We start from the raw sequence: 13,559 nt of genomic DNA on the forward strand, positions 1-13,559 counted from the left end.
AATGGGGGCCCTTATAGGGGCTCTGCTGTTGAGCACCTCAGGAACTCTAACAATGTGACATGGCCCCCTCAAACCATTCCAGCAAAATCTGCACTGTAATATCGCTCTGCTTTACTTCTGAGCTTTGCAATATGCCTTAAAAGTAGTTTTCAACCACATATGGGGTATTTGCATACTCAGGAGAAATTGTGTAACAAACTGTACCATTCATTCTCTCCTATTACCCTTTTGAGAATTAAATACTTGGTCCCAAAACAACATTGTATTGGAAAAAGTTGGACATTTTATACAATTCTGTGAATTGTCTGAGGATGACAAATTCTCATTACACCACTAGATAAATTCCTCTAGAGCTGTTGTTCCCAAAATGTTGTAACTTGTGGGGGTATCAATGTCAGGGGCTCTGCAAATGTGACATGGCATCTGTAATCTATTCCAGCAAAAATAGCGCTCCAGAATTGAAATTGCGCTGTATCCCTCCTGAACCCTGCTGTGTTCCCAAAAGTAGATTTCCACTATGTATGTTATATCTGTGTGTACAGGAGAAATTGCACAACAAATTGTATGGTGCATTATCTCCTGTTACACTTATGAAATTTAAAAATATGGGGCAAAAGCAACATGTTTGTTGGAAAAATGTATCTTTTCATTTTCACAGCTCAACATTAAAAAATTCTGTGAAACACCTGTGGGTTTAGTGGTGCTCACCACACCACTAAATAAATTTCTTGAGGAATGAAGTTCCCAAAATGAGTCATTTGTAACAAATGCAACATGGTGTCCACTATCTGTTTGAACCAAATTTCTCGCTCCAAAAGTTGAATAGTGATCTTTCCCTTCTGAGTCTTGCCATGCACCCAAACAGTAGTTTTCCACCTCATATGGGGTATCGGCAAACTCAGGAGAAGTTGCACAACAAATTGCATTTTTTCCTGTTAGCCTTGTGAATGTAAAATTTGGGACTAAAATAAAAAATGTGAAATCTTATTGTCATGGCTCAACGTTATAATATTCTTTGAAGCACCTGTAAATAAGTTTCTTGAGAGCTTTAAATTTTAAAATGGGTCACATGTGGGGGGTTAACACTGTTTAGGCACATCAGGGGCCCTGCAAATGCAATATGGTGTCTACTACCTGTTTCAGTCAATTTTGCACTTCAAAAGTCGAATGGCGCTCCTTCCCGTCTGAGCCCTGCCGTGCGGCCAAACATTAGTTTTCCACTAAATATGGGGTATTGTTGTACTCGGGAGAATTTATACAACAAACTGTATGCTCCATTTTCTCCTGTTACCCTTGTAAAAATGTAAAATTTGTAGCTAAAGCTAAGTTTTTGTATGAAAAAGTAAAATCTTCATTTTTTCATTCCACATTGTTTTTATTCCTCAGACGCACCTAAAGGATTAATAAACTTCTTGGATGTGGTCTTGGGCACTTTGAGGGGTCCAGTTTTTAAAATGGTGTCAATTTGGGGTATTTTCTGTCATATAGGACCCTCAAAGTCACTTCAAATGTGAAGTGGTTCCTAAGAAAATGATTTTGTAAATTTTGTTGAAAAATGAGAATTTGCTGATAATTTTTTAACCTTTTTAACTTCCTAACAAAAAAAATATATATATTTTTCAAAAATGGTGCTGATGTAAAGTAGACACGTGGGAAATGTTATTTATTAACTATTTTGTGTAATATAACTCTGTTTTAAGAGCATAAAAATGAAAAATTTTAAAACCGCCAAATGTTTGCCTTAATTCTGATATTTTTGGCGAATAAATGTAAAAATGTCGATATTTTGACAAATAGGCGTAAAAATTTCAACCTAAATTTACCACTAATATGAAGTACAATGTATCATTAAAAAAACTGTCTCAGAATCACTGGGATTCGTTGAAGCGTTCCAGAGTTATATCCTCATAATGTGGCCAGAATTGTAAAATTTGGCCTTGTCAGGAAGGTGAAAACAGCGGTAAGGGGTTAAAAACAGGCAGGGAAATGTTTTACCTCACAAAAAGTACATAGCAGGGGCACATATATAAGATTATCTCAGCACAGGAACCTTTTTTAACACATCCAATTGTGGAATTTATTTTTATTCCAAGATCTATTGATTAAAATTAACTTTGTTCATGAGAAAACTTCTGTAAGTGGGATGTATAGGATTGTTCACCCTTAGATTTCTGATTCATGAAAAGAATAACAGAAGTAAAGAAACCTGACACACATGTATTGCTATATACAAGTACACATCTATATTTCATCCATGGTCTATGGGTGCAACAATGAATTTCATTGGGTAGTCTATCATAGCTTATCTGCTTGAAATCTACGGTATCGGTCAGGCTGGTTCATGAACTGAAGGCCAGAGTTATAGGAAAGACTGACAAGAATGTTTTGTAATGTACCACTGCAAATTTATATGATATACTGAGTTGGGATGTATAAGGTTACATTGTGCATCCTTATCTTCCTGGTTCATGTACAGAATGCTAGACATAAAATAGAGCAAAGTGGGTAATGCTTAATAAGGAGATGTGTGGTGTAGCACAGCCCAAGAAATTCATCGTAGTGCTGCAATATGCAATATGCACTAAATTCATTACGAAATGCGTCCAACTTAATCACACTCCATTGCAAGAGTTGAGTAAAAGCAAAGTCTTAATTAATTGGCCCCTATTGGTTTAAGGGTTTGTAATATACTACAGAACATACTTTTACCCTACTCAACGGAAATGTCAGCATATTGCATATTTGTAGACTGTGAGCCCTTGCGGGCAGGGACCTCTATCCTCCTGTACCTGTCTGTGCCTTGTTTTGTTTATGATTATTGTACTTGTCCCTATTATGTATACCCTTTTCACATGTAAAGCGCCATGGAATAAATGGCGCAATAATAATAATAATAATAATAATAATATTCTTACAGTTGTCCTCTTTGAGGTAGCCCCATCCAGTAATAATGCACTTCTTGCCCATGGGGAAGATGTGAGTGGAAGCAGGTAGGCAGATTGGCTGGGTGTATTTGTTGAAGCGTAATTCAGACTCCAGTTCCAGTACAGCCACATCATAATCCGCAGTGTCCGGGTCGTAAGAAGGATGCTTTACAATGCTTTTAATGGAGGCTTTTACTGTGCTGCCGTCTGATCCACTTAAAGATGTGGATCCTATGTAAGCCACCCATACAGCTGGATCCTGAAAACTTTAGAAAACATGTAAATATAAGCATAGCCAGAAGTGTAAGGAGAAAAGTTTCTGGTTACAGCACTTCAGGTCAAACAGTCTTCAGAAATATACAACCCAATGGATGTTGGCCAATAATCCAGGCAGGACACTGTCCTGGATAATACCGTGTTTCCCCAAAAATAAGACAGTGTGTTATTTTATTGTTTGCTCTGAAAGATGCGTTAGGGCTTATTTTCTTGAATAAAAAAATCAACATTTATTCAAATATAGTCATGTCATCACATTCTGGAACATCAACATTTTGTATTAATCCTATTACTGGGTCAGATGTACATTTTCTTATCTGATCTGCAATTCTCATGGTGCAGAACTTGTTCTATAGTGGTGGGTACATACCATATTTACAAAGGTTTAAATTACCAGCTTAGATTTATTATTCTTTATGTACTCCTAAGTTTACCCGCAGAAGAAAGCAGACACCCTCTAAAAGAATTGCACTTACCAGATCCCAAACAATTAGAGCTGGCAAGTGAATGGACTCTCACATACAAATCTGCATAGCTGTCAGGTCCCCTTGCGTTCTACTGCGATTGGCTCCCCCTGGTGACTCGAAACAATATCACTCACGCGGAGTGATACTGGTGCCCGATCTGTTTGTAAGAGCTGCAATGCAATGCAGCTGCAATGGCGAGGAACCTGAGAGTGACGCAGATCTCTGTGTGAGAGCCCATCTACCATCGGCACTTATCAACTGCAATTGTTTGGGGTCTGGTGACTGCGATTTTCTTTTTCAAGTGTGGGGGTCTGTTTTCTTTTGGGGATGTCTTTCTTTGAGGAACAGTCTTGCTGTATTCTTTAATTTTTTTTAGCTTCTTGGACACTTCTTTATGGAACCACACCTAGGGCTTATTTTTGGAGTAGGGCTTATATTTTAAGCATACTCCAAAATCCTGCTAGGGCTTATTTTTGGGGTAGGTCTTATTTACGGGGAAGCAGGGTACAAACAATAGGCAGCCCACAACACGAACCACAGACAGTCAGTGCTACATTTTAGAGGCAGAATCTGCTATAGAATATATTGAGAAAAACAATTATTGTGCCCACTTCTGCAATGTCTAAAGCTGGGTTCACACATAGCGTCAGCGACAACGACATCGCTGTTACGTCACCATTTTCTGTGACGTAACAGCGACCTTGTAAGTCGCTGTTATGATCGCTGCTTAGCTGTCAAACACAGCGACGCAGCAGCGATTATAACGTCGCTACATGTGCAGAGAGCAGGGAGCCGCGCACACTGCTTAGCGCTGGCTCCTTGCTCTCCTAGCTACAGTACACATCGGGTTAATTAACCCGATGTGTACTGCAGCTACATGTCACAGTGCAGAGAGCAGGGAGCCGCGCACACTGCTTAGCGCTGGCTCCTTGCTCTCCTAGCTACAGTACACATAGGGTTAATTACCCGATGCGTACTGCAGCTACATGTGCACAGAGCAGGAGCCGGCACTAGCAGCAAGAGCGGCGGAGGCTGGTAACGAAGGTAAATATCGGGTAACCAGGGAAAGGTCTTCCCTTGGTTACCCGATGTTTACAGTGGTTACAGCTTTCCGCAGCTGCCAGACGCCGGCTCCTGCTCCCTGCTCGCTTCATTTCGTCGCTCTCTCGCTGTCACACACAGCGATGTGTGCTTCACAGCGGGAGAGCGACGACGAAAAAATGAAGCAGGACATTCAGCAACGAGCAACGACCTCACAGCAGGGGCCAGCTCGTTGCTGGATGTCACACACAGCGACAGCGACGGGACGTCGCTGCAACGTCACAGAAAATGGTGACGTAACAGCGACGTCATTGTCGTCGTCGCTGTGTGTGAGACCACCTTAAAGGTGGTGTCACACACAGCGAAAACGACAACGACATCGCTGCTACGTCACCATTTTCTGTGATGTTGCAGCGACGTCCCGTCGCTGTCGCTGTGTGTGACATCCAGCAACGAGCTGTTCCCTGCTGTGAGGTCGCCGCTCGTTGCTGAATGTCCAGCTTCATTTTTTGGTCGTCGTTCTCCCGCTGTGACGCACAGATCGCTGTGTGTGACAGCGAGAGAGCGACGAAATGAAGCGAGCAGGGAGCAGGAGCCGACATCTGGCAGCTGCGGTAAGCTGTAACCAAGGTAAACATCGGGTAACCAAGGTGGTTACCCGATATTTACCTTCGTTACCAGCCTCCGCCGCTCTCACGGTGCCAGTGCCGGCTCCTGCTCTCTGCACTGTGACATGTAGCTGCAGTACACATCGTGTAATTAACCCGATGTGTACTATAGCTAGGAGAGTAGGGAGCCAGCGCTAAGCAGTGTGCGCGGCTCCCTGCTCTCTGCACATGTAGCTGCAGGACACATCGTGTAATTAACCCAATGTGTACTGTAGCTAGGAGAGCAGGGAGCCAGCGCTCAGTGTGCGCGGCTCCCTGCTCTCTGCACATGTTGCAGCACTGTCGTTATGATCGCTGCTTCGGCTGCTGTTTGACAGCTAAGCAGCGATCATAACAGCGACTTACAAGGTCGCTGCTACGTCACAGAAAATGGTGACGTAACAGCGACGTCGTTGTCGCTGTCGTTTAGTGTGACCCCAGCTTAAGGCCTCAGTCAGATGTCAAACGGTCTAGTTTTCATTAGTGTTTGGTCAGTCATTGTGTATCTTGAGTGGTTTATCAGTGATTTTTATCATCTGAAAAACAAAAAAAAAAAGCAAACCCTCTCCTGCGCCATTGCAGTGTTAAAAATGGACAGCACAGGATGGCACATGGATGGAAATGCGTGCGGTCCCTGATTTTCATTGACCTCTAGTCTTGTATGGGTAACTGTGATTTGTGCCTCGGATCAATATGGGACATGTGACCATAATTTTTTCGCAGACATAAAATCAGCAAAAAAAGACAAAAAAGTGAACAGACTATAGACTATGATGGGTACATGTTCTATTCATGAAAAACACAACTAGAGCATGCACATGAAAAATGGACATCTGAGTGAGACCTTAATCTTTTTATTTAACTAAGATATACTTTCAGGAATACTCAGTAAAAGGGTCTGTAATCAAAATGTTAACCCCATCTAAAACATTACTTTTATTGAACTCTTTAAAACATGTAATAAACCGCTTGAACACAACATCACACTTTATGTCGTACAAAAAGAGCCATGAAGTGGAAAAAAAACACACTATTAACAAGCAGTGTCTATATCACAGAAGCTAGAAATAAAGAAGTAAAGCATAGAAGCAACAAGGGTGATAAAGCAAATAGATAGAGTTGTACAGTTTCTTGAAAAAGTATTCATACCTCGTGAACTTCACATTTTTTCATATTATACCCACAAACAAATTAATTTTATTGAGATTTTATGTGATATATCACCACCACGTAGCAAGAATTTGTGAAGTGTAGAGGAAGCTATACATAGTTTTCTAAGTATTTTAAATATATAAATCTGAAAATTGTGACGTGCTTTTGTATTGAGTCTGTAGGACCACCTCTCTCGGCAACTACTGCTGTAAGTCTTTTGGGGTATGTCTCAACCAGCTTTACCCTTCTAGAGGGTTCTGAGATTCTTGCCCAATTTTCAAGTCAAAAGGCCCCGTTACGCTGAACGACATCGCTAACGAGATGTCGCTGGGGTCATGGAATTCGTGATGCACATCCAGCCTCGTTAGCGACGTCGTTGCATGTGACACTTACGAGTGACCGCTAACAATCCCAAATACTCACAAAAGCGTTGATTGTTGACACGTCGTTCACTTTCCAAAATATCGTTGCTCGTTCTGGACATAGGTTGTTCGTCGTTCCTGAGGCAGCACACATCGCTACATATGACACCCCGGGAACGACGAACAACAGCGTTCCTGCGTCCTCCGGCAACGAGGTGGAAGTGACGTTCATGCGGCTGCTCTCCGCCCCTCCGCTTCTATTGGTGGCCTTCTGTGTGACATCGCTGTGACGCCGCATGAACCGCCCCCTTAAAAAAGAGGTTGTTCACTGGCAACAGCCACGTCGTTAGGAAGGTAAGTGCGTGTGATGCGTACCTGTGATATTGTTTGCCACGGGCAGCGATTTACCCGTGACGCACAAACGACGGGGGTGGGTGCAATCGCTAACAACATAGCTAGCGATGTCACAGCGTGTAAAGTGTCCTTTACCACAGAATCTCAATGGGATTTGCGCTTGGACTTTGACTGGGCTATTGAAACACACGAATTTGCTTTTATCTAAACCAGACCTGGGCAAAGTGCCGCCAACGGGCCAGATCCTCCCCTCTAGTTTTTGCAGTTTAGCCCATAGACTGAGATAGTCGAAGGGCTGAAAATAGTGGCCCAACAGCCACACTATGCCATCCCGCCACTCACATCCTGACATTACAACTTGAGGATGCAGACAGTGGTGAATACATTGATGGAGAATGTAGTCACCAGCTCCGTCTTTCACCAATCAGAATGTGCGACTGAGACAACTGATGTGATAATGTCACTACATACGTACACTATATAGGCTTTGTGTGGGCTCATACTGTACATAGCAGGCTATGTGGGGTCACACACTGTATATAAAGAGGCTACATGGGGCTTATACTGTATATAGGGGGCTATTTGAGGGCTCCTACTGTATATTGGAAGCTATGAGAGGGCTCATAATGTATATAGGGGGTTATGTGGGGTTCATACTCTATATAGTTGGATTATGTGGGGGCTCACTGTATATAGGGGTTATGTGGAGGTTTAATACTGTATATAGGGTACTGTGTGGGGTATCATACTGTATCTAGGTGGACTGTGTGGGGGCAAAATACTGTATAGAGGGGGGCTCTGTGGGGGTTCATAATGTATATAGATTGGCTGTGTGAGGGTTCATACTATATATAGGTGTCTGTGTGTGGACTCATTCAGTATATAGGGGAGTGTCAGCAGCTGCTTAATACTAAGTGATGCAATTAATATTAATATAAAATAATATTAATATTGAGAATAATTAATTTCAACATATTGGTAAGGCCGCAACAGTCACAATCTCTCAGATGACCTCTTCGGAAAATTAATTGTCCATTTTTAATCTAAATCAAATCATTGTAGATATGGCAGTATGTTTAGGGTCATTGTCCTTCTGGAAGGTGAATCTCCACCCAATCTCAAGTCCTTTGCAGCCTCTAACATCCCTGTGTTTAGCTTCATCCATTTTACAATGTACTCTAACCAGCTTCCCTGTTCCTGCTAAAACAAAGCATCCCACAGCATGATGCTGCCAGCACCATGTGTGATGGTGAGTATGGTGTTTTCAGGGTTATCTGCAGCGTTAGTTTTCAGCCTCACATTGTGTTTTGCATTTAGCTCAGAATGTTCTACTTTGGTCTCAGAGTACCCTTTTCTACAAGCTAGCTGTGTCCCCTTGTGGCGCCCTGGACAAGCCAGGACGTCACAGGTACTGCAACAACACACCCCACACCCCGGTTAGGCACACCAGCCACACACACACAAATCCTTGTTGCCTCCCTCCAGGGGCTGATGTCCACACCAGGTGGGGCGGAGCCAGGTGGTTGGCTCCTCCCACTGAGGAGTTCACAGTCCTGGAGGCGGGAGAGAAGGGCAGTCGAGTAGGAGAGTTTGAAGTTGAAGGAGGTAGTAGTGGAGGAGCAGACTGACTGTGTCCGGGTACGTGGCCCGGGCACAAACAGCAAGGTTGGCAGATGGTGGTGACCGTCTGCAGGAGAGGCAGATTGACGCACAACCGTAAGGACCGGGGACGGGCGGTGGCCCGCCGGTACCGGACCGGGGAGCGAAGAGAAGCCAGCACCATCCGGCAGGGCCTACGGACCCCGACCAGGCTAGGAGTCGCCGTTAAACCGGTCAAATCCGTCAGCAACGGGAACCTCCGGGGTTTCCCAGCAATAAAGACCCGACTGAAGGCAACCGTCCAAACTGTGAGGGAGATAAAGCTACCGCCAGAGCTAGAGCTCCCAGGGCCAGAGCCTGCGGGCAACAAAAGGGGCTCCCATAGCCAACACACCGCTGGGGAGCGGGTTACCGGTGGGAAGCCATCGGGGCCGAGAACATAACTCCGGTGCAGGTAGAGACCGTTACCGCCAACCGACCGGGAGTGACCGCCGCAGCCGTCTGTGGGACTCGTCCATCCAGCTGTTTGTTTTACAAGAGACTGTGCGTTACTGGCTGAGTAAGTACCACTGTGCCGTCTGGCACTGCGCTGCCCCGCGACCCTGCATCTGGCCAGGCCCCGCAATCCACCAAAGAGACAATAACTCCGGGCCCTGGGACTACCAAAATCCCCCTACCCACGGAGGGGAGAGAAACATCCCAGCTGCTCCCTGTCATCGCTCCTGGGATCCCCGTACAGAGCAGCGGTGGTGCCCCAACCTCACCACACACCGTGGGTGGCGTCACAAACCGACATCCCAAACCCCAACAAACCACCCTTTTCACTCACGGGCGAGGAGCGCCGCTCGAGTCCCCAGATCCGGCCCACCGCTCGAGCCACCGAGCAGCAGCAGCGCCGGACCCGAGCGTGGTGAGCGCAGCGTCCCCTCACCGCCCGCGACACCCTACATGGCTTTTTTCAAACTCTAAACTCAACTTCGTACAGCTTGCTTTCAAAAATGGGTTTCTTCTTCTTGTCACTCTTCCATAAATGGCAGAATTGTGGAGTATACTAATAATATGAACTAATAATTGTCCAATTAACAGATTCTCCTTCCTCAGATGTGGATTTCTGCATCTTCTACAGACTGACCATGGGCCTCTTGACTGCTTCTCTAATTAGTTCTCTGCTTGCTTGGGATGTCAGTTTAGGTGAACGGCCATGTCCTGGTAGGTTTGCAGTTGTGCCATACTCATTCCCTTTTTCGATCATGGGTTGAACAGTGCTCTGTGAGATGTTCAGAGCTTGAGCTATGTTTTATAACCTATTCCTGCTTTACTCTACTCTTCATCTTATCCCTGACCTGTCTGGTGTGTTACTTGGTTTTCATTATGATGTTTTATCCCTAATGTTCTCAAACAAATCTCTAAGGCCTTCACAGAACACCTGTACCTATACTGAGAATAAATTACACACAACTGGACTCAATTTAATAATTAGGTGACACATCTGGAGACAATTGGTCACTCCGGATTTTATTTAGGGGTATCAGACTACGGGAGGCAGAATACACATGCAGATCACAATTTTCAGATTTATATTTTTAAAATATTTAGAAAACCTTATATAATTTTCTTTACACTTCACAAACACTTGATATTTATTGTCGGTATATACAATAACATCCCAATAAAATACATTTAAGTTTGTGAGTTTAGCTTGAAAAAATATGGAAAAGTTCACGTGGTACGTATACTTTTTCAAGGCATTGTATGTGCTATTCAAAGAGAATCTGTATGTCAATTCATGTTGCCCACACCACATGCAGAATGCATTAGAGTCTGGCTGCACAATTGCTGCCAGGTGTCCTTTTCTCTAAATGATCCGGTGCTTCAGAGAAAACAATTTAAAGATCTGGCCAAGGACCATAGTCAAGACTAATCTGGTGCTGCCCCGGTCGACTTCTCACCGCACCATTGTAGTTGATTAACACACATGAGAACGACCTGTCTATCACCTAGAGTGGTGCGGAATGAAGCCAACCAGGGGCAGCGCAAGTCTAAGCTCATCTCTGCCTATGGTCACCAGGCGGATCTTTCAACTATGTTTTCTCTGAAGTGCTGCACTTTCACTTTCCGACAGTTCGGCAGTCAGGCCACACTGGGGGCTCCCCCAGTGCCCTCAGTGAAAGTTGAAGCCTCTGATTGACTGTCGGAAAGTGAAAGTGCTGCTGGATTCTCGGACTTCGAGACATGGCCGTGTCCCGCATCTGAGAATCCAGCAGCACTTTTACTGAGGGCAGCAGGGGAGCCTGTATGACCTGACTGCCGGACTGTTGGAAAGTGAATGTGCAAGTGCTGCCGTGTCCCAAAGTCCGACAATCCAGCAGCACTTTCACTTTCCAACAGTCCGTCAGTGGTTTCAACTTTCACTGAGGGCAGCAGAGAAGCCCCCAGTGTGACCTGACTGCTGGAATATTGGAAAGTGAAAGTGCTGCTGGATTGTTGAACTGCAGAACACAGCCATATCCCGCAGTCCAACAATTTGGCAGCACTTGCACAGAGAGCAGCGGGGGAACCCGGATGTGACCTCAGGTGATCTGAGTGATGTCACCTGCTCACAGCCGGGTCCCCTGTCGGCTGTCAGTGATTCCCGGAGCCTGTGAATAGCGGACATGTTTTCTCTCTCTGCAGCCCCTGGATGTAGCAGGGCTGAGGATGATTTGGGGACTTTGTATGGATTACGTTAGATCTACAAGGGTGTTTTGGGGTTAATAAAGGGATGAAAGACAGTGTGTGCATTTTATTTCAAATAAAGGATTTTTTCAGTGTTCGTGTTTTATTCCTTTTCACTTACAGTATTAGTAATGGGGGTATCTCATAGACACCTCCCATTAATAATCCAGGGCTTAATGGTAGCTGGGCTTTTTGACAAATCACAGCTGTCATTAACCTCTTATATTACCCTGTTTGCCACCGCAGCAGGCTAATCAGAATGAGCCAGGAAAAGAGCCAGGATTAGCACATCTAATTTGTGGTGTCAAATTTTGGCAGCTGCGGGCTGATATTTTTAGGCTGGGGGGGCAATATCCATGGCTGCTCCCATCCTTCCATCCTGCTACCAGTCTGCTTTATCGTGGCTGGATGTCAAATATGAGGGGGACTCTACACATTGTTTTTTAATTATTTATTTAAATAATTGAAAAATGAAACAGCGTATGATTACCTCTATTTTGATATCCAGCCACGATAAAGCTCACGTCGGGCTGCAGCCTGTAGCTTTATGTTTTACCTGCACTGGCTATCAAAATAGAGAGGGAGCCTACGTAATTTTTTTTCCCAATTATTTATTTCTTTTTACACTACCATACAGCAAACTGACTTCAACCAATCACAGACACGGACACAGGATGGGGTGGGGGGTGTGTATAGCAGTCTGCAACCAATCAGTGACACTAGCACAGAGGGTGGGTGGGAGAAGCAGTGAATATGGATGAACCTTAATAAGCCCGGAAGAGAGTCTGACTGCAGTGTGATACATATAACTATCCTGCTCTTACTTAATTTAATTTAATGCCCATTTGTAGCACCCTAGCTCTTATTACGGCCATTTTACAGACCAAAACTTTTCATCCCCATTGATTTGTATGTGGTTTGTTGTCTGGGGTCAAGTTTGGCTGCCGAACCCATTTTATTTTTCCCGTGCTGGTTCAGTGAACCCAAATATCCACAGGTCCGCTCATCACTATTTCTGACCATTATGTAACTTGTATGTACCATAACTGTAGAAAAAAAAGCAGATCATCCAAATGTCATACATTCATCTATTGCGTTATATGACTTGAATCTTGCATCTTTCATTAGTTTCCCCTCTGTAGTCTCTCTCTCTAATTTTCAAATGTATCTGACCTAATGAGTGGAAAAAAAAAGATTTTTTTGATAAGGTATGCTTCTCAAATTTGCTTGTACTGAGGTTTTTTTTGTTTTTTAAACAGGAGTGATTATTGAGGATAATCATTGTTTTACGAGATCTGATGACTCCAATTATAAACCAGCTTTGGTAACCTTTTAAGGCCTCATTCACACATCAGTATTTTTGATCAATATTTCATCAGCATTTTTATGCCAAAACCAGGAGTTTTATAAAACACAGAACAGGTGTCAATCTTTTAATTATAGTTTTTCTCTAAGTTACAGTCTTTGTTTTGGCATACAAAGACTGATGGTAAAAAAACTGATGCGTGAATGAGGCCTAAGGATTAGAGTAAGGTCCATGAGTTTTTGGTGAGCTTTTGATGCTACATATTTTCGCTGGGACAAAAGCACAGCGTCTTACAGTTCCAGCAAAGCGGACATGATTTATAGTAATCTCCTGCCTACTGAGCTTCTTTTTCACTCGGTCTAAACTGACCTGTAGTGTGTGTGTTTCAAATTCGCAATATGTCAATTTCTCTTATGGGTATGCCAAGTTTTATGAGCAGATTTTATTCATAAAATTGCATTACATGAGGAAAATCAGTGCATTTTGTTATGAAAACCCACTAGATATGCATATAATAATCTGCACAAGAAGGTTTGTCACTGCCAAATTCAAGGAAGTATCAAAAACAAAGGAGTAGTGATGGGCAGACTCACAGATAACCGTGATCGGCGGATCTAACCAGAGTAAAGAAAATTGAACCTGGATATCTGTCTGAACGCCAGTTCCCGTATAAGTCTATGGGGACCAAAATCCAAAGCATAAAAATAGTTGTAGAA

General features: G+C 43.8%; 1 protein-coding gene across 1 annotated transcript in view; it reads right to left on the minus strand.

The window, feature by feature from the left end:
• TMPRSS9 (transmembrane serine protease 9) overlaps positions 1-13,559 on the minus strand; it is a 291,040-nt gene that overhangs the window by 76,005 nt on the left and 201,476 nt on the right. Inside the window, exon 9 of the mRNA XM_075352437.1 lies at positions 2,916-3,190. Coding sequence (XP_075208552.1) covers positions 2,916-3,190 — 275 coding nt within the window. The remainder of the gene's footprint in view (positions 1-2,915; positions 3,191-13,559) is intronic.

The sequence above is a fragment of the Anomaloglossus baeobatrachus genome, chromosome 1 (genome assembly GCF_048569485.1).
Source record: "Anomaloglossus baeobatrachus isolate aAnoBae1 chromosome 1, aAnoBae1.hap1, whole genome shotgun sequence".
Classification (NCBI taxonomy): domain Eukaryota; kingdom Metazoa; phylum Chordata; class Amphibia; order Anura; family Aromobatidae; genus Anomaloglossus; species Anomaloglossus baeobatrachus.